Source organism: Mixophyes fleayi, chromosome 12 (genome assembly GCF_038048845.1).
Source record: "Mixophyes fleayi isolate aMixFle1 chromosome 12, aMixFle1.hap1, whole genome shotgun sequence".
In the NCBI taxonomy this organism is placed as follows: Eukaryota; Metazoa; Chordata; class Amphibia; order Anura; family Limnodynastidae; genus Mixophyes; species Mixophyes fleayi.
Window position 1 is genome coordinate 78,102,287 of NC_134413.1, and position 25,852 is coordinate 78,128,138.

General features: G+C 43.7%; 2 protein-coding genes across 2 annotated transcripts in view; both read right to left on the bottom strand.

The window, feature by feature from the left end:
• Positions 1-7,497: 7,497 nt before the first annotated feature.
• BNIPL (BCL2 interacting protein like) lies at positions 7,498-25,636 on the bottom strand. The gene is made up of 10 exons (XM_075192270.1): positions 25,482-25,636; positions 17,716-17,820; positions 17,313-17,374; positions 16,328-16,558; positions 14,068-14,232; positions 13,826-13,928; positions 13,392-13,523; positions 11,967-12,053; positions 9,514-9,612; positions 7,498-9,180 (listed from the first exon to the last, which is right to left on the bottom strand). Exons 1-10 carry the CDS (start codon positions 25,526-25,528, stop codon positions 9,156-9,158), a joined length of 1,056 nt encoding a protein of 351 aa, XP_075048371.1. The 5' UTR covers positions 25,529-25,636; the 3' UTR covers positions 7,498-9,155.
• Positions 17,734-25,852, bottom strand: part of PRUNE1 (prune exopolyphosphatase 1) — a 260,920-nt gene continuing 252,801 nt past the window's right edge. Inside the window, exon 9 of the mRNA XM_075192266.1 lies at positions 17,734-17,820. Within this exon, the coding sequence (XP_075048367.1) occupies positions 17,815-17,820 (6 nt within the window). The 3' untranslated portion in view covers positions 17,734-17,814. The remainder of the gene's footprint in view (positions 17,821-25,852) is intronic.

The window sequence follows — 25,852 nt, forward strand, 5'->3', positions numbered from 1 at the left end:
CTTTGTGAAGTTTTATTTAGATCGTCAGTCTCTTAATATCTACGTAAGTTCTATAAAATGTTAACGTGGATCAGGAAGCATGTAGATGATTCCTATTTTACATGGGTGGACTTGGTGATATCACACATCTGAACTAGGATGGATGGAGGAACGTGCATCTTCCTGTCCTCTAGACTCCGATAAAAGAATTTTGACCTCTGGATCGTAAAGTTATGTCCGTGAAGAATGTAATGTTACCTTCAAGGGCTCACAGAGCCTTCCAAAATAATTATTTTTAAACTTGTTCCTGTGATATGTTCAAATTGGTCAAACGCGTGGGGTACCGGATGTATTAGCACTTGGCCCCACAACTAGAAGGCACTGCAAAGTACGTACGCTTACGCTTTGAAGCAATGTGGGTGGCTGGGGTTATGGTTAGCCCTGTTTATTTTTTAATCATTTAATCGAAAGGTGACCGGATTACCGTAATTAGCGGATAGTCTAGGCCGGCGGTTCCCAAACTGTGCGCCGCGGCTCCCAGGGGTGCCGCAGCGCTGTCACTGGGGTGCCGCGGGCCAGACATAAAAAAAAACCAAAACACAGAAACTTGCCAATCCGCCGGGCGCCGGGACCCAGCAGCCTCCTCTTTCCCGCAGCCGACACTGAATATCGACCGTCAGTAACAAGCTGCAGGAGAGAGGAGGTTGCTGGGTCCCGGCGCCCGACGGATTGGTAAGTTTTTTTTTTTTTGTTTTTTTTTTATGGCTGGCGCGGGGCAGAGTGGGAGGGATCGTGGCAGAGAAGGGGGACAGGATGGTGACAGCGGGACAGGAGGAGAGCAGAGGATGGTGACAGTGGGACAGAGGAGGGGGACAGAGGATGGGGACAGAGGAGGAGAGCAGAGGATGGTGACAGCGGGACAGAGGAGGGGGAGAGAGGATGGGGACAGAGGAGGAGAGCAGAGGATGGTGACAGCGGGACAGAGGAGGAGGACAGAGGATGGGGACAGAGGAGGAGAGCAGAGGATGGTGACAGTGGGACAGAGGAGGAGAGCAGAGGATGGTGACAGCGGGACAGAGGAGGAGAGCAGAGGATGGTGACAGTGGGACAGAGGAGGGGGACAGAGGATGGGGACAGAGGAGGAGAGCAGAGGATGGTGACAGCGGGACAGAGGATGGGGACAGAGGAGGAGAGCAGAGGATGGTGACAGTGGGACAGAGGAGGAGAGCAGAGGATGGTGACAGTGGGACAGAGGAGGGGAGCAGAGGATGGTGACAGTGGGACAGAGGAGGGGGACAGCGGGACAGAGGAGGGGGACAGGATGGTGACAGCGGGACAGAGGAGGAGAGCAGAGGATGGTGACAGTGGGACAGAGGAGGAGAGCAGAGGATGGTGACAGCGGGACAGAGGAGGGGGAGAGAGGATGGGGACAGAGGAGGAGAGCAGAGGATGGTGACAGCGGGACAGAGGAGGAGGACAGAGGAGGAGAGCAGAGGATGGTGACAGTGGGACAGAGGAGGAGAGCAGAGGATGGTGACAGTGGGACAGAGGAGGGGGACAGGATGGTGACAGCGGGACAGAGGAGGAGAGCAGAGGATGGTGACAGTGGGACAGAGGAGGGGGACAGAGGATGGGGACAGAGGAGGAGAGCAGAGGATGGTGACAGCGGGACAGAGGATGGGGACAGAGGAGGAGAGCAGAGGATGGTGACAGTGGGACAGAGGAGGAGAGCAGAGGATGGTGACAGTGGGACAGAGGAGGGGAGCAGAGGATGGTGACAGTGGGACAGAGGAGGGGGACAGCGGGACAGAGGAGGGGGACAGGATGGTGACAGCGGGACAGAGGAGGAGAGCAGAGGATGGTGACAGTGGGACAGAGGAGGGGGACAGAGGATGGTGACAGCGGGACAGAGGAGGAGAGCAGAGGATGGTGACAGTGGGACAGAGGAGGGGGACAGAGGATGGTGACAGCGGGACAGAGGAGGAGAGCAGAGGATGATGACAGCGGGACAGAGAAGGAGAGCAGAGGATGGTGACAGCGGGACAGAGAAGGAGAGCAGAGGATGGTGACAGCGGGACAGAGAAGGAGAGCAGAGGATGGTGACAGCGGGGCAGAGGAGGAGAGCAGAGGATGGTGACAGTGGGACAGAGGAGAGCAGAGGATGGTGACAGTGGGACAGAGGAGGAGAGCAGAGGATGGTGACAGTGGGACAGAGGAGGAGAGCAGAGGTTGGTGACAGCGGGACAGAGAAGGAGAGCAGAGGATGGTGACAGCGGGACAGAGAAGGAGAGCAGAGGATGGTGACAGCGGGACAGAGAAGGAGAGCAGAGGATGGTGACAGCGGGACAGAGAAGGAGAGCAGAGGATGGTGACAGAGAAGGAGAGCAGAGGATGGTGACAGTGGGACAGAGGAGGGGAACAGAGGATGGTGACAGCGGGACAGAGGAGGAGAGCAGAGGATGGTGACAGAGAAGGAGAGCAGAGGATGGTGACAGTGGGACAGAGGAGGGGAACAGAGGATGGTGACAGCGGGACAGAGGAGGAGAGCAGAGGATGGTGACAGCGGGACAGAGAAGGAGAGCAGAGGATGGTGACAGAGAAGGAGAGCAGAGGATGGTGACAGTGGGACAGAGGAGGGGAACAGAGGATGGTGACAGCGGGACAGAGGAGGAGAGCAGAGGATGGTGACAGCGGGGCAGAGGAAGGGGACAGAGAGCAGAGGATGGTGACAGAACAGAGGATGGGGACAGCAGGGCAGAGAAGGGGGACAGAGAGCAGAGGATGGTGACAGAGCAGAGGATGGTGACAGAGCAGAGGATGGGGACAGTGGGGCAGAGGATGGGGACAGCAGGGCAGAGAAGGGGGACAGAGCAGAGGAGGGGGACACAGCGTGAGAGGGGCAGTGGGGGGGGACACAGCGTGAGAGGGCAGAGGAGGGGAGATTGTGAGAGGGCAGAGAAGGGGGGACAGTGTGACAGAGGAGGGGGGACAGAGGGGGCAGTGTGAGAGAGGGCAGTGTGTCTGGATGCAGAGGGGGCATTTTTGCATACAACTAAATATTTCTGTCCTGACCTAAATACTTATTACAATTTTTTAACCCAACTACTTCTAAAACAGGACTGCTCAATAATTATTTTGGAGGGGTGCCTTGAAAAAATTTGGAGACTCTAAGGGTGCCGCGAACTGCAAAAGTTTGGGAACCACTGGTCTAGGCACTAGGTCAAAACTGGGCACACGTGCACCAATACAATCACCATAACCAAGAATGATCTGTGCCATAACCCATCCCACGTGGTATAATTGAGGGAATGAAACAAGACATATCTGACAGCAAGACGGAGAGTACGGTTGTTTAAGAATAGAAAAAAAATAAAGTTTTGTGAGTGAAGTTAGCATTTAAAGGTCCCAGTGTCACCAGCTGTGTTGTAGGTGACAAAGCTTCTCATGAACCTGTCAAACAAGCTATTTTTTTTTCTGTCCTCCCACACACATTATTCATTGCTTATTAGTGGAGAAAGTGTACACACCTCGGAAATGGCAACTGCTATGTCACGCTTACATGTGGGTGAGACTCCCCCCTCCTCCCACCAAATAACGAGACTGTGGACCATAGTTGTCTCTGTGTATGCCTGCTAGAACAGGCTTTGGCTCTCTATAGGGGGTGAAACTACAAATCCCAGCATCTCACAACTCTCGGAGAGCCAGAGGTTCCCCAGGTGTGAACAAGAATAATGGTTTTCTTGGGATACTTTATCTCGACTGCTAGTGTGGGAACAGCCAGGAGCTTGGTAAATTAAAAGATAAATCACACACAAAAAAACACTTTGCTGCTTTGCATCCTCTCTTCCGACTGTGGAACAGGACTAACCGGTTGTTCCTTTATTCTTTAGAGCCTTGAGTTATTGGAATAGGCACATACTTACATCAACCCACTACAATTACTTTCTCTTTTAGAACTAGGATTTGCATAGAAGGAAAGTAAGGTAATTTCTTCCGATCGATGGCTGTTAAAGACCACTTTTGTAAGAAATGATGGATCCACTCTTAGGACCACCGTTTCATCCTGAACGGAGAGCTGTGGCTCACCAATGGTTAGAGCCAGGACTTCCCCCAGTCTTCCTGATTTAGTGATAGACAGTAATTTGAATGCTAATAAATTTAGTGGAAATATCTTTTAATGGTTCAAAACCCGCCAGCACCCAGTATTTCAGATTCCATCGTGGAGGGAGATTAAACTTTATTTTTCCGCATATACCTTTCAGGACCCAAGCTGTAAGATTTGGAGTTTTTCAGGCTCTAACGTTAGACTGAACCTTGATGAATGGTTTCTTCTGGCCTAGAAGTTGCCAAGATTGTTCCACACTCTGCGGCCACATTGGTGCTGTTAGAATAACTCTTGTCCTGTTTTGCAAAGTATATTTTTTATACTTTTGCAATTTGAAGAGGGAGGGAAAAGTTTTTTGGGGGCTCATTGAGAAGAACTTCTGAGTCTTCGTATTTCCACTAGAGGTGGAACAAATGTACCTCTAATTGCCACCACACTGTACTTCTAGTTGCCCTCTGAGCATGTTAACTCCTCCAGAATAGCTTCCCATCATCAGAAAGAACTTGTGCTTGTCGTTATCGCCAATGGAACCTGGTTAGATTCTTCTAATACTTTCTACGATGTCTTTGCTGCTGGAGATTTGGATCTCTTTATCCAGACTTCTGACCGAGTCCGCGAGCAGCCGAGAGTGGAAAGGTGCCCACCGAACTTCCGTAAAGAAGATTGTAAGAAGATCTAGGCATAACGTCATAGTTCTGCTTGTAGACCCACATTGCTTCTGTAATATCTCCACCTTCCGAACAATGTGCATTACTTTGCTTGTTGGGAAGAATGCAGTTTGCTTCAGTATCTCCAACAACATCCCTAGAATTAGTTTGGTTTGGGAAGAGGTCCATCTGGATTTTTTTCAGGTATCTGCCAGCTCAGCTAAGATAAGGTCCTTATAATTTTTCGCACGCTGCTTCTACAGCACTGTGCCACGTCTAAGACACCAACATCATCGACAAGGCCCATCCCGAGAAAGGCTGGCACTGCTACCATCTATTTTGCAAACATTTGTGGTATCGAGGAGAAGGGTAGGCTCATTCTAGACCAAAAGGGATAACTACAAATTAGTAACTCAACACTCAGAGTAAGATGTAGCTTCTCTACAGAGGGACTTAAATAAACTGGAGTATTGGGTGGCCAAATGGAATATGAGGTTTAACAGATAAATGTAAGGTCATGCATTTAGGGATCAAAAACAAGCATGTAATCTATAAATTAAATGGGATTAATTGAGGGGAATCTACAATGGGAAAGGATTTGTGAGTGCTCGTAGACAGTTGACTTAGCAATAGTGCTCAATGTCAAGCAGCAGCTGCAAGGGCAAACAAAGTATTGGCATGCATAAAAAGCGGCATAGATGCAAGGGAAGACAGTGTAATTTTGCCACTGTATAAATCATTGGTAAGACCTCATCCTGAATATGCAGTACAGTTCTGGGCACCACTCTATAAAAAAGATAATTTGGAACTAGAAAGTGTTCAGAGAAGGGCGACAAAATTGATAAAGGGTATGGAGTCATTAAGATGTGAGGAAAGGTTAGCCAGTTTAGGCATGTTTACTTTAGAAAAGAGGCGTCTAAGGGGAGATATGATTACTATGTACAAATACATTAAGGGTCAATACAGAGAGCTTTCATGGGAACTTTTTACCCCAAGGACCATACACAGGACACGCGGTCACCCCCTAAGGTTAGAGGAGGGGAAAATTCACAACCAGCAGAGGACGGGGTTCTTTACAGTAAGGGCAGTCAAGATATGGAATTCACTGCCAGGGAAGGTTGTGATGGCAGATTCAGTAGATATGTTTAAGAAAGGGTTAGACAAATTACAAATTTTTAGCGGAAAAATGTATCCAGGGATACGACTGTTAATTAAAATGAAGGATAGTAGTGGATATATGGAAAAAAAAAATAGGACTGCAATATTGGGTCTGGGGGGATTTTTCCCGATTGAAACAGATTGGCGGTTGCTAAATCTGGATTAATTTCAAATTTAAGAGGGATCGCAGGAGATCCAGAATAGGTTGAACTTGATGGACTGGTGTCTTTCAAACTCATCAACTATGTTACTATGTTATGTTACTTGGTTTGCTGTCTGAATGGCAATTCTCTAAAATATTTTGTCTTTCTAGTGTATGGGATAAGGGCAGTAGGCGTCTTATAAAACCAAGGTCACAAGGAATACACTTGTAGTCACTGTGCCAGATAGGGTGCCCGTCCTGAATATTCCATGAGTAAGTAATTTCAGGACGGTTGCGAAGGACCACCCTACTTTCCTGACCAGAGAAGTGTATAATAATTGCCTTTCTTTATCAAATGAACCAGTACAAGAGCTTTCTGCCTTCAAAGATTAATCAAAAATACTTAATCTGTTTAAGCATAAAATAAAAGATTACATGGGACCGATACAAACAAGGTAGACAAAGGAGATGGTACTTGAGACAGAAGAAAGAGAGGACCCTGGCCCCAAGAGCTTACAGTCTAGAGGGACAAGGACGCCAAAACAAAAGAAGTAATTAGCAAGAGGGGGTGCAGAGGGAACATTATAGAATAGAATGTTGGGGGGCAGTAGTAATATTCTAATTCCATTTCTATAGAACTCAATGAAGAGCTCCCTCTGCTGGCAGTCACAAAAAACTGTAAACAATTAGAGATAAAATCCACTTCTGCCAATCCGCTAGCCGCGTTGAACAGACAAGGGCCCCATTAACCTCCGGCATCAGCTTCCTTTCTCGTTCCATGTTTATCAAAGCTGAAATTAAATGTATTCTCTCATTCAGCTCCTGTATAACTGCAATATTGAGCATGGAATAAAGACCAATTACTCTGATCTCAGCCAATACGGTTACAGACATAGTAGAAATACTACACAACAATACCGGATACTTGCAGACTCCCTGAAATAGGGGTGATCTCCCTCACTCCCTGAAGAGTCTGGCATTCTCCCTGATGCTGAGCCAGTACAAGACGTGGTTGGCTTCACCATCTGTGGCATGATGACACAGTTCAGAAATTGTGTCCTATGTCCATGTATTGATGCCTATGCAGGTGGCCATTTTCATGGAGACCAAGATTTAATCAAAGACTGACAGGTAAGACAACATGACTTCAGTAATGGGGACAGAAATGTAAGAGACACTTCAGTCTCTAGAGATTCATTAGCTGCTTTTCCTTAACGCATAGTTGCCTACTCTCCTGGAATGTCCGGGAGACTCCTGCATTTCTGGGAGACCTCCCGGGAGAGCAGGGCAACCTGCCAGTTCTCTCCCCCACAAAGGATAAGTGGCTGTGGGCGGGGCTTAATGACAAATTTTGTGTCATCTTATCCTTTAGGGGGCGGGGCCAAAATGATGCGATCTCCCTGAAGCCAACGAGGAAAAGTTGGCAAGTGTGCAATACCGGTTTCATCATGGAGGACCATAGAACATCAGCATATAAAAAAAATAGTTTAATAAACGGTAAATATACATCAAAAGTACAAATATTTTAAAGAAGTCTTTCTAACAATGTTACATAGACATCTAGACAAACACATACATACATGCACCTATACACGGTGTTGTAAAACTATACAGTACATGACTACAGAATAGCCCTGTTTTATATACATTACAATGCCTTACATTTCAGGAAAAATACATGTTACCACCTGGGTGATTTGCAAGTAGCTATCCGCAAACATTCCTGTGTAATATGCAAGAGAAAGTATCTTTCAAGTCACCGCAATTTTCTCAAAACATAAAAAAGTAACACAAATCCATAGAAATTTATACGTTTCTGGGTTAGAATCTCGTTTTTGGTTCCCAAACACTGTGGAAACATCACTTACAATACCAGACATCACTGGAGACACAAAAACAACTGATATATGGAAGATTCACTCCCTACTGTAAATTATATGGATATTACAAGTCATCGAGAATGTCCGAAACAAAAACAAAATCAGCCTCCTTCTTTTATACAGGTCGTAGAGACTTTGCATATCTATAATCATTTATGGGTGGGTGGGGTGAGGGTGACATTTTTGTTATAATATACAGGCTTTTATACAATGAGGCGATGACGTTATAACTCACCGATTGTTTATACAGAAATTATTTACACAAGTTTATACACAGATTAAGATGTCTTGTATTATAGAATCCATCACTTGCCACTTGTGAATAGGACTTATTAACGTAAGCAAAGTGTGTTTAAAAATAATAACTTTTTAAACATTTTTAATTTCGGTTCTTTAGGCCAAATCATCATTGATCTCAGATCTATTTTACGTATTAGCGTTATTTTATTTTGCAAGAGGTATGTATACTTTTCATAGTGCACGCACATTGTTTTCCCATTAAAAGAACTTCTTAAAGCATTTCTTTTAAATAAAAATAAAAAAATTGCTGTACTTGTATTAATACAAATACGTTTGCATTGATTCTTTGAGCAGGTTCTGAATGTACATATTTATAATGGTGAACAAGACAACTTTTCAATGTTTCGGCAACTTGTATGTTTTGGCTGTAGTTTTGTTTTCCTGTATGTTGCAAGTAGGTATTTGTTATGTTTTGAGAGGTGGAAAAATTAGGAAGCTTATTGTAAACTAAAGCTGCAAATGAAGGTCAAGCAAAGGGAGCATTATTGTACATATTTTTGGCAAAGAGGAACATTTTTTAGAGACTATATAGCGATGTACGTGAGCTCTCCGGCTGCAAGTTCCAGGCTGACGCAGCCTCGGCAACACCACCAAATCTGATCAGTCAATACGCCATCGTCTCTCTATATACAGGAACGTGGTTGGGTTTTGGATTTCGGTTTTCGTATCCGTTTTTCTTCTCCGTTTAATCACGAACGTCACTTGTCCAATGTGACTTCCCACAACTAATTGTGGTTCATCCCCGCGGCATCCAAACCAATAAGACCTCAGTTAAAAACACCGGCAACAACTGTCGAGGTGCCTGTGGCAGACGTACGTTCATTTGTCGCTGTCAGACCGCCGAAAACCCCCGGTAGCTTGTCGCGGTGCCCGTCAAACTTATATTCCACCGTTGCAACCATATAAAGAGTTCGTTATTTCGCAACTAATTCGTGTTTGCAGTTTTATCTCTTCAGTTCACGGTCTAGCCTGGAAGAGAGAAGTTGATGGTTATATAATATGTATAACAGAACACACCGGGCGTTATCAGTCTGCAACCAGGTCGCTACCGCAAATTGCCGCCTCTGCACTTTCCAGCTATCTCATGCTGGTGTGCTCCAAGCGTGCATCTTCCTACACTGCGGAAAACCCTTTGAGCGCAAGCCAAACGTTCCTGGCAATGACTGGGCTGGGGAAAGAACCTGAAGGTATTTGTGATATATGGATTTTGTAAATTATTTGGGGTGGAGCTCACTTATGTTTCTTTGGGGGGGGGGGGGGTCACATTGTTATTGGATAGAGGAAATACAATGGGTCACTCACTGTTGAATACATTCTGGGATGAGTGTTTGATCGAGTGACACAAACTTCTCCAGCTCTGCCAGGTTATTGACAAATTTCACCTTTCTCCCAAACTTAGAACTGTAATAAAAAGAAGAAACAAAACATTAAAAATCGATGAAGCAAAATCGTCAGGGAATGATTAGGAAAAGACGAGTGTTTGCTCCAAATTTAACGTTGTCGCAGGAGAAAGTCTGCGCACCGATAGTAACTTCCATAGTTGACGTTGTTGGACTGGACGACATGATGACCCGGTAGGGGGATGGGACGGACACAAAACGCCTCTGTGGCCTGGCCAGCAGGTCGGGTCCTCCTTTGTGGAGGTCCAATTTAATCAGGCATCCCCGCAGCACAAAGGAAAGCAGTCGTAGTGTAGTCTATTACAATTAAAATAAACTATTCAATCTCAGCATCAAATAGCAGCAGCAAGTCACCTTGGCATATCAAACAGCGGTTGCAGTCTCAGACAGAAAAGGCATAGTTTACTAGTTAGACCTGGATAATGACATCAGAGACTACACCCTATGGGTTTGAAGAAGTTATTTTTGTTTTTTCAATTTTATTAAATAACTATTTATTTTTCTATAGGATACCGAGCAGGTTGGTGCATGCTCAGATTGGCCTAGCGAACACATGGACTACTCTCTGCTCCTGGGCAAACTACGCACATTCCAGAGGGCAAGCTGTGACTTGTAGTTCCACAACAAACTCAGACCGTCACCCGACAGCAAACCCAGGAGCCTTTACTAAGACTAGAGGTGTCCCACTGCTCTCTGGTGACCAGCGATTTCTATGTGAGCGTGTGTCTCTTCTCCAATCTCTTGTCAAAGAACAATTCGGAACAGACGAGGATATCATGGCACCTCAGCGCATTGCCTTAAGCTTATCTTTCACCAAAAGCACCCAAGACTCCCTGATAAACCACATTATCATTAGCAATTATTTATATTTCAAGAACAGCAACATCGCATCATGCCGATTGGCAATTTATTTTCTTTATACTGTGTGTCTGCCAGGTACTTTTATACTTTTTTTTGTTGTTTTATTTAAATTGCCTTTAGTATGATTGTGAAAGCAGAGTTTCCAACCAATTTAGTTTCCGTACGGGCTCAGACTAAATTCAAATAGCTTTTATACGGCATAATCATCATCATCATCATTTATTTATATAGCGCCACTGATTCCGCAGCGCTGTACAGAGAACTCACTCACATCAGTCCCTGCCCCATTGGAGCTTACAGTCTAGATTCCCTAACATACACACATAATGTCCACACTTCTCTGTACCTCCCCCCTACCTAAGATGACCCACACTTCTCTGTACCCCCCTCCCTAACACAACCCAGACTTTTCTGTACATCCCCTCCCCCCCCCCCCCCAAGACGACCCACACTTCTCCGCCTTGGTTATTGCTATATTTGAGTAAATTCAATTGCGCTTTTGTTACTATGATGAAGGATTTTTAATGGATGTAAATAAAACCGATGGTTATAAAAGACATTACAAGTGAATGTACGAGCCATTATCTTTAGAAATAAATGTACAATAAACTCTAAAAGCAGCTGCAATAAAAAACAGTGACCGTGTAATAGAATAGTGTGCAATGCCTCGTTGGCAAGATAATCATCTGAAATATGTTGTATTTCATCACTATAAAGTGCTACTTTGTATGTCCAGAATCAAAATCATAAGGGGTGGGTGTGTGTGTGTGTGTGTAGAGTTAAAATATCTTAATCTGTAGATCTTAATGGGATAAAATACCATCTTGATATAATCATCATCAGCTATTTATATAGCACCACCAATTCCGCAGCGCTGTAAAGAGAACTCACTCACATCAGCCCCTGCCCCATTGGAGCTTACAGTCTAAATTCCCTAATATACAGTGAGAGAGAGAGAGACTAGAGTCAATTTGATAGCAGCCAATTAACCTACTAATATTATTTTGGAATGTGATAGGAAACCAGAGCACCCAGAGGAAACCCACAAACTCCACCACACAGATAAGGCCATGGTCGGGAATTGAACTCATGACCCCAGTGCTGTGAGGCAGAAGCGCTAACCAATAAGCCACCGTGCTCCCCAATATTTACTCTTATTTTCATACGTGGCTGGTTCTTATTATTTTTATAAGCCGTGTACCACATTACACGGCACCACTCACTGAATTGATAAATTCTTTGCCCAGTTGGGCACCAAAATTAGACCCTACGCCCAGGAAACCATTACTTGTCCACCCAGTCTCTCTGCATATAGTATTCCTAGACACATCCCACTTCTAACCCCGTCTACCATGAAGCTGCTTTATCCCCTAAATAGACAGGTCATCGATCTATCCAATGCAATGATTAGTCTAACTAATCCACCTCTACCTCCTGCATCACACATTTTATTTACAAAAGTCCCGTAACAATAGAACAATAAAACATACTAACCTGATAAACGGACGTATAATGGCCAGTACAGCCTTCACGTACCACGTAGCGTGCACAATCAGTACAGATTTCAGATTTTTCTTCAACCTAAAATAATTTCCAAACGTTAGAAGAATCCCATATGGCATTATAAAAGGCAACAATGTAACGTAAAGACTAACATTTTGGGAGGAACTGACAAAATTCACTAACATTTTATAATTCAACAGTAGAAAAAAGAATGACTTGAAAAGATCATATTTGCTCTTTCATCCCTAAAGGTGTACATTCCCTGCTTAATGCTATTGGCTTCAGTATGCAAATGAGAGGAGAAAGCTTCAAAAGCTTTCTAGCAGTATTAAAAGTATGAGGAATGAGACATTAGAAAAGTTTTGTTTTCGACACACATAGTTAAAACTTAATTTGAGATTTGAAATCACTACATCATCTACAAGGCATGATGGACGCACATAGCAAAACACGACTAGATGGTCATACCCAACGCGTTTCAAGCTGCTGTATGTCTACATTCCCCTGAGGAGATGATTCAGCAAACTAAACACTGAGGTGAAAAACTTGAAGAGGCGCATCATGCAAGGGTGAAACGTCAACTTCCTTTCATTACATTAACGTTTCCTATTTATTTCCTAAAATATTGAGGGATTAACCTCATGTATAGCTGATATTAATCATGAGAGTGAGGAACAGTATACAGGACTGTATTACAGGTTATACTTTTTGGGTTTCTGAAGATTTATTTTTACATTGGTCAACTCGCTTCTCCACTGTAGTGGAAGGAACACAAAAATAAGTCTCATTAAAATTTCGTTGGAAAGCCAATTTCCATCCCATCAGAGCTGATGCCAAGTTCAAGCATTTTTGGGAGTGAAAACAGCTGTGCGACAGCCTGCAACCCAAGAAAATCACTAAAAACGCGTTAGCATTAACATACCAATAGCCTGACGCACTTATGTGCAATATAATAAACTAATTTGCACCCCTTGCATTGTAACATGGTTTGTCCAGGAGCAAATTTATTCAGATAGATAGATAGATTATACTTGCCAACTCTCCCTGAATGTCAGGGAGACTCCCGCATTTCTGGGAGACCACCCGGGAGAGCAGGGAAACCTCCCGATCCTCGCCCCGCAATAGATAAGTGGCAAGGTGCGGGCTTAATTATGCAAATATCACGTCATATAAGCCCCGCCCCATTATGTAATTGGCCAAAATTGTGAAAACCATTTAGGGGTGGGGCCAAAAGTTATGCGATTCATCAAGCCCCACCCCCACCTCCCCCGGGATCTTCCTGAAGCCAAGGAGGAAAAGTTGGCAAGTATGAGATCGATAGATAGATACACACACACTGACCAGTCATTATAAGCCACCAGGTCAGCATAGCTACACACAGAGTCCACCATGTCTCCTACGCCTCACAGTACTTACCGTCTACCGGTGGCTTGGTAGCATCTCTTAATCCAGCTCATGGGAGGTATCTTGCTGCGTGGCGTACAGCCGTTCAGAAAGATCAGCGTGTAGTTCTCTACAACCATAAGATCCAGGGTCCCAATTATGTACCTGAGTGTACAACACAGACTGAGGCAAACTACTACAGCAGGTTAGGAAGTGAGAGCGGACAATATATAAGGATAATACACCAACATTAAAAAAAAGGGCTTATTCATTTTTGGATAAATCTTCCTTAATCTAACCTGCCCCCTCCCGTATAGCTATATATTATTATATCAGCATAAAATGGGCAACTATGACATCACGGAAGCCATGTTTAAACAAATATTAATTACAGAGTGTCATTTTTAAACAGGACAATACTGCCACCTACTGGCCAAGCAATATGATAACCCCAAACTGTAGAGTACCTGAAGAGATTGTCCATCACGTATTGATAATGTGCTATACTGCTCTCCGGCAAGTAGCAAGAGGGAAAAATGATGATTGCGTTTAAACCGTCACCATAGTAACCTGTCAGTAAAAGCAGAATAAACGGTTATACCATGCCACGGATATTGCTGTATGAATATCCGAGACTGGACTAGGCAACTCGAGTGGACTTGACAATTCTTTATAAAATTTTAATAGCGTGTCTTTTATTTTTGATTACCTCCGTAGGAGATGACCCTCCTATATGGCTCGATAGCCGTCATATCCACCTTGTGTTCGCCCATGAGGAATATCCTCCATCTGCGGCCATCTTTGTCCTCCATGTCAGTGACGCGGTTTTCGACAAAGGAAAAATCGTCCGCCTGCTTCACCTTCGGGAGGTCGTCTGCGGGTGGAGGAAAAAAGGAAGCTTAAAGTGAAATCTGAAATTTTTTTAATAAAAAGAATAAAAAAATATATATATTTGCAATAAAATACAAATTTTTGTGCCTAATTTAAGCAACATTAGCGATTTACACCTTTTCAATACCTTTATGCCCGCCGGGCCTTACATCAGAATATACAGACATTTTATCCAGTATCGAGGGGCACATTTCTACCTCAAATTCCTGCAGGACACACAGAGCAGTAAATACCAGTCACTAGATCCACGGTCCTTCTTTCGACTGTACCCATTATTTTCTTTCCCACTGTCCAAAGACAAAGGTGTCCTGCTGCAGTCCCTGTTGTCCATTTTATGAGGTGAACCAATGTTCAGTCCGTACCATTGCGACCGAGTCATGTGACTCAGTGATGTCACTATTTCTTTGCAAACACACAGGCTGCATACTCCTGTATAGTGACTGGTTAAGTTCTCAAAATGGCTGCCTCCGTGGGAAACACTTTCACTAAGGCAGTACAATTAAAAACACAATTTATATACCTCTTCCAACTTTACTCTCCAGCACATACTGCTTAGTGACATGTGGCAATAGGATCGCTTGGCAGAAGAGCTAACACTCTTGAGGCTGTCGCTCTTCCTCTGCACAGTTGCGGTCTCGCCAGCGTACTCGCATGCCTATAGGTGGCAGCTTCACCTCACTCTCTCTTGGCTGCACTCGGGGTACTATCAAACACAGTCTCAAACCTCACGGGCGTCTCTCAGACGCACTCTACAGCAGTACTAGACCCAAGTAATCTCATAGACGGCTAGCTGGCACATTTTAGCCCTGGGGGCAATACCCGGCTCAGCAGCCTATTATGGAACATTTTTAAAGAAAAAATAAAATTCAGATTCTACCTATCATTGTATGGAACGTACTAGATAAATGACAACTAGAATCTGATTGGTTGCTATGGGCAACACCTCAACTCCACTTTTTCTTTTTAAAAGGTTTAATAAATCTCCCCCCTGAAAGACCATACACTCAATTATTGCAGCAATGAGAAAAGGAGTTAAAATGTTATGAACTATATATAATAAATATATTGACATGATTGTCCCTTTACTTCAAAAAATCCTTGGAAAAGAATAACCAAAAAATTATTTACAATTTCAGTCTTTCTTACATAAAAATGAAAACGATCTCCAATATTGTAGATGATTAATAATCACCATTAATGTAATAATTGAAGGATATACATGGGCAGCACGGTGGCTCAGTGGTTAGCACTTCAGCACTGAGGTCATGAGTTCGATTCCCGACCATGTCCTTATCTGTGAGGAGCTTGTATGTTCTCCCCATGTTTGCGTGGGTTTCCTCCGGGTGCTCCGGTTTCCTCCCACACTCCAAAAACATACTGGAAGGTTAATTGGCTGCTATCAAATTGACCATAGTCTCTGTGTATGTTAGGAAATTTAGACTGTAAGCCCCAATGGGGCAGGGACTGATGTGAATGAGTTCTCTGTACAGCGCTGCGGAATCAATGGCGCTATATAAATAAATGGTGATGATGATGATGATGATGAATGTTGGAACCTGACTTGCTTGGCAGGTACTACCAGATCACAAACATCTACAGACTATTTTTATGGTGAATGATTTGAAAGTCATGGGAATGTATACGCAAACCAGGGCGAAGAACTGGGCGTCATCTTATTGCATTTTGGCCTGACCACCAGCCTCTGGCTATCAGCTATTAAGGCTTTGGGAGAGTGGGTTAAACTTGGTCTTATGCCGGGCAATTCATAATACATGTTCCTCTCTCAGTAACAGCTCTACAACAACATCTGACGTGATGCTGATGTAGGAGAAAAAGCTCATATGACAAAGCATGGCATGTCAGTTACATTTGCTTTGAGCACAATGGCAATGCCCTGGTTTATGAATCACATGATCACATGACACAACACAGGCCTGTCTGCCTCCTCTTGGATAAAACAGCCAGAAGTCTGTCTGGGTATATCCATATTTTGAATAGACGTAACATTGGAATATGCATTAGGGAAATACAACGGTATATTTCACACCCCTATAAACGAACGTGAGAACAGATTTTACCATCCCATTCAAATTCATGGCTCATTTCGGGGAAGTCTAGGAGTTCGCTGCTGTTTGGAGTTTCCAAATCATCGATGTCAAAGTCGAAATCCTCATCCGTCGTTCGATCCGGGTTTTCGCTGGAAATGGCCGACTCCCCGCTGTTCTCCAGATTAAAACTGATATCGGGGGCGGATAAACGTTTCTTCATGTGCCGATTGCCGCACAATTCTAGTGTACTTGGAGGGCAGACTGAGGTTTATACAAGAGAAAGAAAAATACATTCATGTTGAAATGTGTGAGCAAAATCATATGTGCAGTTTACAATACTATACCTTACTAGTCATTGTCTGATATCCCCGCTCCTTCTGCTATATAACTCTCAGTCTGTGGCTTCCTGCTGCCTCCATTCCCCTCCTCACATCATGTCACTGCCCCTGTCACATGCAGCCCTGTTCTCACTAACACATCACTCATCTCCTGATATAATCTGTGCTGCTGGAGGACCCTGGCTCCTCCCACTATATAACTCTCAGTCTGTGGCTTCCTGCTGCCTCCATTCCCCTCCTCACATCATGTCACTGCCCCTGTCACATACAGCCCTGTCCTCACTATCACATCACTCATCTCCTGATATACTCTGTGCTGCTGGGGACCCTGCTTCTTCCACTATATAACTCAGTATGTGGCTTCCTATCCCCTACTGTAATCTTGGATGCCTGTCAGGCTCTGGTGTTGGGAAAGGAGGGGGACAGTGGGGGCCGTCAGAGCTCAGAGTAGGATCTTTTCAGACTGAGCTAACCAATGTCACTTGAAAACTTAAGTTCACAAGTAGATAGGTTAGGAACAACTCTAATATAATTATTTTTCCATTAGAAGTTCCATCAGTTGGGTGATATAATTTATTCGTATTATTTGTGTAGACTTCTGTTTGAAAAGTTGTTATTAATTGATCCTAAATTGTGCAGCGTTCTCCTGTCAGCTGATTGCATGGACCAAACATTACCTGAGGGACAATCATCTTTGGAATCAAAATCCTCCTCAGCTGAAGTCTCCTCTGGAAGAGGCCTGCAAAAGTATACATTTATTACGTCATATGATCATGTCCAGTGGTCAGGTCATGTTGGGGGTGTAGTGTCCTATGTCTGTATACAGTGTAATAGAATTGTATTATGATCATGTCCAGTGGTCAGGTCATGTTGGGGGAGCAGTGTCCTATGTCTGTATAGTATGTAATAGAATTGCTTCATACCTGATTGGTGGATATAACAAGAAGTTTGAAGTAACAATATTTGTGTCTTATAATGTACGCTATAATAATACAATGTGTGTGCCGATTTGTCTACGGGGTGAGAAGGGCTTTATTTCATATAAAGTCTGAAGAATTTTGTGTGACCCGATTCACTAACCTGGGGAACTCTTCATCTTGCCATTCCTCTTTAAGCTCCATGTCATCGATACTCAGCTGTCCGGTATCGGACGAAGCCGGGGCCTGGTGCACAAGACCGTTATAGCTGCAAAGAGTAATATACAATATATATATATATGTGTGTTCCCACAAAGACAATATACCCTCAGCTTGCGTACACATAATCAAGGGGCAAACATACCCACATAAAATGTTTCACATATGTAAAGCTTACATCAGTATGGTATAAATTAATCTTACTTTAGCATAGTCTGCAAACTACACTGTAAAATCAATAATGGTTTCAATGGAAGAGCTCTGCACTGCTACCTGGTGGTCATAAGTGATACTGCAGTCTTTGTTTAATTTATTTATGGTAACTTTCTTCGCATTTCCTGGACAATATTTATTGGCTTGGGAAGATTTCAGTCATCAGCAATTCCCCTTCATGCAGCAGAAAATATACCAGTATGAGAGATTGCAGATTGATGTTAAAAATAAATAACTGCTGTGTTTCCACTTGAGGCCAATAGGTGGGGATAAAGAGGCAAAACATTTTTCTGTGCTATTTTAATTTTACCTTGTATTAAATGTATGTTATCCAGATAGTAGGAGCGTAATGTGCCACAAATGCCAGAAAACACCAATGTACCGTCGATTAATGTGCAATGCTCTAACGATTACTCTGTAATCAATTAATGGACACACAAGCATTTTGTCCTTATATTGGTGTTTTTGATGCTTCAAAAAAGCAAGCAAACAAACAATAAAATTATGACAAAGCATTTAAGTGTCCGGTCATTGATACACAAAATATTACTCCTTCATATTTAATATATATCAAATTTATTAGACAACTGCGTTTATTTGTTATTACACAACATAATAAAGAACCGTCATAATGATTTGTCAGTTCATCAGAGTTTTATATACAACCTGAAAATGATCTAATACGTTATATATGGCAAAGAGGAGATGAATAAGTCAAATTATCTCATCATCCAACAAGACCCACAGCATTCTAGAACGGAGATTAATAGCCGACATTTGTAAGCTGCTGTCACCTGATGGTGTCAATTACATCATAATATTAATGTCGTCAGGGATGCAGCTGGTTACTTTAAAAACAGTTCACAAAACTAAATTATGGCAAAATGAAGTTTTTGTAATCCAACCTCAAAACACACACACACACACACACACACAACCATTTCAGGTTTTGAAGAAATTGGTTCTAACCTATTTACTTGTGAGCTGTAGATATCATAAACTGTGTTTGGGATTTCACAGGAGTTTGATTTAATGCCCCCATTCCAGACACACTTCATGAACGCAAGTGGTCATCAGTCCCCATCCCTTAATTTCCAGCGGACACCAATATATTTTTGCAACATGCTATGCTTGTCCTAACAATGTTCTCCTTTTATTGAGAGTACCTGCCTTCGTATTGCTGTATATATTAAAAATCATGGACACAATTCAGCCAGAACCGTGAATCTTTTCCATATATTTATTTGCTGCACTGTGTGGTATACTATATAACCTTTCGGACTTATAGCTGCACAGTTTTGGGGTACCTGGTGACTCAATGCATTTGTTTAGCTATTATTCCTTGCCATTAACTACTGCAGAGCAACCAGTGACCTAAGCTCTGGGGAAGGTGGTGAGAAGGATATTGGGGTTCAGAAGGCGAGACGGGAACCCCATCTATGCCACCGGTTGGGATGGTTTTCATGGGAAGACCGAACTTGAGACAATAGAGAAACAAATACAATATTGACAGATCATCATATTATATACTGGGGGATAGGAACTAATATACATTCCTTTAATGCAACATAGGCGATACATGCAGGAATCTATAGGACAGGTTGGTGCTCAATTTCCATAAATCTATCCGCTGCAGGGATTGTGCAAAACCTGCACTGAGTACAATAGCTGGAGTTTGGTACATAACCAGTTAAGCATTGCAGGCTGTATTCTCAGCACAAGGCATTAACTCGCCTACAAGTCCTCACTAGCAGTGACCATTATTCAGATTCTAGGTGTGGTGTAAGAAAATCGTCTACAGAAATGTGAGATCTAGTGTCACAAGCAGGAGTTTTATCAGACAATTCCTTATGACTTTTTCCCCCATTGTGTCTTTAAATATTTACAAACCAACCCTCTAATGTTTTGCAAACTTCACCCATTACCCGTAAACTCAATAAAATGTGTCTCTTGTTTATAAACGTGTCTTATTATTCCTAATATTTATTTGTCCATTCTTATTGACATTTATTTGCACAGCACCAGCGTTACTCTGTAACACTTTCAAATTTGTGCAAGGTGTCTTTGTGTCAGTGATTGCTTAATAAACAACACCTTTGATTCCTTACAATATTTTATTATTTATGAACGCAATAAACTATTTTTGGAGTTAACTTTTCCCATCAATATTAAATTGAATATTGTTGGATATTTTACAGGGTAGGCATTCCACAATTCAGCGATACCTTCTGCAAACAACTTAAAATCTGCTTGTATTGTCAGTTAATTGTTAAATGGAATGGTGCTAATGACTTGTGGACAAGCTGCAAGGTCTGATTTTGCTCCCTAAAAAGACAATAATACATATTTGGATTGCATGCGATAATCACAAGAACTCTATCGGAAGCCTCAAGAAAAGATGGTAAAATAAGGATACAATAGAGGTTAAATAGCACAATAGAGAATTGTAAATACACTCAGCTGCTTGGTAGCGATAAAAGATACAAAAAATTACAAAGTAACCAAAATAAAAGTGTGGTATAGAGGAGAGGGGTACTTACAGAGCGATGGGCTGCAGACAGTGCCAGTAGGGTCTACACAGGCAGCCAGGGGAGTCTGCTCTCCATGGATTAGTAGATACCTCCTGCCCCCGGCCTATTTTCTCCTGACATCACCCATTTAGCCGGGAGGTAGGGACAGGCGGTGGATATTAGGCAACTCCCAAATAGTTCCTGTTTCTTAGTAACTCCCCAATCAGCCTGTGTTACACTTATTTACACGCTGATATTGTAGAAGCACAATGCAAACACAAGCTCCTTATATTGTTATATATGCCTGAGAGCCTCTGTTACCCCTGAGCAGGACAAAATTATTAAGGTGCAATCTTTAAAGCGGCAATATAAACTTAGTTGACAGGAGGATTTAAAGGAGGCAATGCTGTAGCCAGTACATTTAATGTTGTGTTAAGAGAATGCTGCACCATAGTTTTACTTTTAGAACATATATTATTACTTTTCAAAAGCTGCACTTGATAAAGGCGAACTAATTAATTTTATTCCAATGTAATATTTGTAAATATTAAGAGATGACTGCGTAATAATTTTCATGTCCCCTGACAATGTGTGCTAATCCGCATACATTACATAAGGAGGTGTGGCCTACTAAAAGGGGGTGGGTCTGCATATATATAGGGGGGGTCTGACATCATTGGGGGGGTGTACCAATATTTTGGTTGTCATTGGCCATATCCAAAGGTCTCACGTGGCCCGTCTCCCCCTCCTGGGGCTCTCCAGCGGCGGTTGAACTACAAGTATCAGCATGCCACGTCAGTGACTGTTATGATGTGAGTCAATACACAATGTGAGTGTTCTGTAACCTCTCTAGACACTATTATCACTAATAAGATTTTTATTCTGTAGGGTGAAAGGGGCATTTGTCTTGGGTCACCAGAACGGTGGGCACAGGAGAAACTTCCTGGAAATGGAGCCTTCAGTAGATAGGACGTTCCCACCTCATCGCCCTGAGATTTGGGGAGACAAAAGACTCTTTATATTTAAATGGAACGATCTCCTCTTCCGAATGGACTGCTTGCCCAAGGCCATCCTGGTCCTAGACCTTCCATGGTTCTATAATAAGTACTGATCATGAAACTACACTAGGAATTATATTTTGTTCAGTATTTTAGGTGCACCGTAACCATCGGGGCCCTAGGCAACCGCTTAGGTGCTCATAATCGTATCGTCGGCCTTGGACCTCACTTTTGCGCATTGGTCCACTCGCGCACCTAATGCAGACTCAGTAGGTCGCCCGCTCCTCCCGTCAGATGCATTCTGGGGTGTAGAGGGGGCTTTATTTTAAATAAACAATCTTTTCGGAAAGCGGGAGTTTTGTCTATATCAGGGGCTGGCTGGCAAATTAGTGGGTAGTCACTATGGGCCCGCCCCAGCGGGCAGAAGCCCTCCTGACCCCCAGCCCAGCCAGGCCCTGGTCTTAATCTTTTACTTTCTGCTTGCAGGGGATGATATACCAGATATGCAGTGCCCCCCCCCCCCCCCCATCCCTCCAGCCCCTGGCTGTCGTCTGCACCCCCTGTAGCAGTTCCACCACTGAATTAGGAGGGGTCTTAGTGACTCCTTGACCAATTTACATGATTTTACCAACCCCCTTCCACTGCAACCCCAGTCCCAGCCACCGGCAGGCAAGGTATGCTGGGACTTATAGTACCATCACAAGAAATGTCCTGTCAATGCATAAACAAGTAATAATTCAAACGATGTGATGTCACAACAGTGGGCGTGTTCTGTGTGTGTATATGAGAATTAGCCCCTACCTGGGGCAAACACACCCTAAATGCAGTGTGCGTCTGTCAGTCGCAGAGCACGGTGGTGTAATCCAATCTGACGAGCTATTAAGAGGACACAGTAATTGCCTTTAACGTGACACAGTGCCCAGTAATTGTAAACCTTTTACCGTCCAGTCATGGCTTTGATCACAGCGCTAATATTAGATTTTAATTAACAGCCATTACTTAAAGATACTCATTTAGACTTTACTGCCAAATACGGCTTCTGTTTTCTACATGTTTTCACCATTATCATCCTCTAGGTGGCGCCACCTCTTGCTCTGCTAGTAGGAGGACGGTGCCCTAAATCTCAGTAATAAGTTAAAACAATACATTTAATCAAATATCAGACAATAACGCAGGAAGGAGCTGGGGCTGACGGCGAAGGCTCGGAGGGCCGCTTGTGGCCCTGGGGCCCATCACCAGTCTAATCTAACTCTTAAGACCACACAATGCTACTATAATACTACATTATTGCTTTAATCTCTGTAATTACACACTAGCCCACCCCAACTATCCCAATTTTATCAAGACAACCCAATTTAGAGGCCGGCAAAGGGGCTTAACAGAAAAGTGGGTGGAGTTTCACCCATGTGTGCCTGTTTCTGGGTGGGGTTTGGTCAGAATGGAGGCGGGGCTTTATTTTGTCCCACTTTCTGGATTCAAAATGTTAGGAGGTAACTGCACTAGTAATCTCGCAGACTACACAATACTAAGCTGTACTATTACACATAGAGAACAGACCGAGAAGAGGAAAATATATATGATTAGTATTATTTATTTGCAATGACACACAGTGCTCCGCAGCGCCGCACAGTGGGGGGAAAACAGGGACATGCATAAAACAGGGACATACAAAGTAGACGAAACAAAGGCAGACTTGACGACAAAGGGTAGGGAGGACCTTGCTTGTGACCAGGGCCGGATTAGGGGAATGGAGGCCCCTGGGCTAAGGGGGCCTCCATTCCCCCGTGAGGGTCGTCGTCCCCCCGTGATCTGAGCTGCCCGCGCTCCCCCCCCCCGGCACTTACCTCCTTCTCCTGTGCACTGTATGCTCTTTACTGAGGAGATCTCGTGAGAGTGAGACTCACGAGATCTCCTCAGTAAGGAGACTACAGCGCGCCAGAGAAGGACCGCAGTGAAAGTGCTCAGGAGCACTGATCGCGCCGGGGGCACCCCCGACCGATCAATACTGCTGCTGAGCACTTTCAAGGGCCCCCTGGATGCCATAGGCCCCTGGGCTGTAGCCCAGTTAGCCCTATGGTTAATCCGGCCCTGCTTGTGACAGAGCTTACATTGTGACGGGAATATATGTATATACAGTGGCTTGCAAATGTATTCAACCCCTTAGAAACAAGTGTACAGATTTGTCTGCATTACAAATGACAATTACACAGATCGTTCCAGGCAGTATTTTTACATTGCAAACCAGCAGGCTTTGTATGTGGGGTTGAATACTTTTGCACATCATTGCATTGCAGAGAGATTGACACTCATATATAAACGAATATATATATATATGCACTGTAGAGAGCATTCTGAGCCCGCCCTAGGGCACCTGTGTTATAATATGACAGATGAGCCGCCCCAGTCAAACTCCCCACCCAGCACTGTCCTTATAACATTCCTGACCACACCCCCTTCCTCGTGGGTGCGCCGCCACCCCGATTCGTAATACCTAAAGGTGGCTGGGAGTGCTGCAGGCAGAATAATTGTATATAGGTCACAGAAATGCATTGTGACTTCTAACATCTGTAATAATTTATAATGTGTGTGTGTGTGTGTGTGTATGGGGGGGTGGGGTGTTATTCCTTATAATACACTCATATAATAGGCACTAAATTAGTGGCATCAGTTTATTGATTATTTACAGCACTTTGTGTATATTATATTTATTAGATAACAGAGAGCAATAGCACCGTCTTAGTAACGTTCTTCTATAAGGTGATGCGCACTTTAGGTTTCGTTTCCTCGACCTTTAAATGGTATCCCCAAAAGCTTTGCTTTACCCTAACAACGGGCCAGAGTATCAGACCCCAAACTGGGTGTAGTCTACTGGAAAGTAGACGTGGCTTGTCTTCGGGGTGTGGGTTGCCAGGTAATGGGTGGGGCTAATTGTTGTTGCTTTTTAAAATGTTGGCGCCATAAGGCAAGACCCAAAATTGTGTGTAATTATAAGTAATGCGGAATTATAATCACACTTTATAGACAGTGCTACTCTAATACCAACATGTTCCCGAGAAAAATAGGAACAGCAGACCCCGCCCCAATCCCATAGAGCCACACCCACTCCTCATAAGTTTCACTTTAAGATCCTGTCATTTAATTGCACTTAATTTTAATTTGGGAATACCCGCATTACATGGACTCAACAGACCACAAACTACACACAATGTATTTACTCTTCTTGTAAGCCACATGTACGTAGCGCAAATGTCAGCTTGTAGCTGTAATAAAGGATCACGTTGTAATGGGTCCAGTCCTGCATCCATCCTAAACCTCACCTCCAAGTAATGATCTATGAATACATCTGTCCTTAGCGCAACCCTTTTAAACAATAATCTATAGGGTTAATAATCCTAAATTACATATATTGATACTAAAGTCTAATACACAAATGTTCGTTATTGTATTTAGTATGTCTATAGTGTATAAAGCAGTATTGGGCTTCATGTGGCCCTCCGAGCCCCCGCTTGTGGCCCCCAGCTCCCTCCTCCTTTATTTTGTCAAATGTTATACTGTGTAACACTTCTATAAAATGCTGCTGATACGTTATTACAGATAGGTGTCTCTTTCTTTGATTAAATGTATTATTTTAACTTATTACTGAGATTAAGGGTAACGTGTGGCCACTGAAGTGTATCAGCTCGGAGTGGATGGGTCCACACTCTCAGCTTCATTGGAACTGCTCCCCCCGGAGGACTGACCGGAGATTACGCCCCCTAGTTAGTCAGAGCTCATCACAACGTACTCCGTGACCATCCGTGCCCCTGAACGGTGTCATTCATTCTGGATCCTGCAGGGAGGAAGCTCCCAAATGCACAATATTGAGGACAAGATTCAGACGGTGACTCCTCACTCAGGACACGCTCACAGCCAGCATTATGATAATCACCTATCATTGTCCACGCTGGATGGACCCATAGCTGTCTTCCATGCAAGGCTTGTAGACTTACCTCTGAATCAGGGACTTCCAACCTTTCTCCTCCAACCAGGAGCCCATCTTTTAAAAAAGTCGACCCGGACTGGAATCAGTAAAGCAGCAGGTTGCACTCAGACCAGCCTTATTATACAGTAAATACACACCTCTCACAGGAAACCAGTTCTTCCACCTCGTACGCCTGGATCTTTTAGTTTCCAAACCAGCTGAGATTACTTGCGTTTTTTTTTTTTCTTCTATGATGTCATTCAGGTAAATGCTGCTTTCACCACTTTGCTGTCCAGGTGGGGGGGGGGGCGATGTCGCTATTGCCCCTGTCGCCCCCCCATTGCTGCTCCTTGTTGGGGACGCCTTACCATTATCCATACTGAGCTGCTGGTCCTCGCT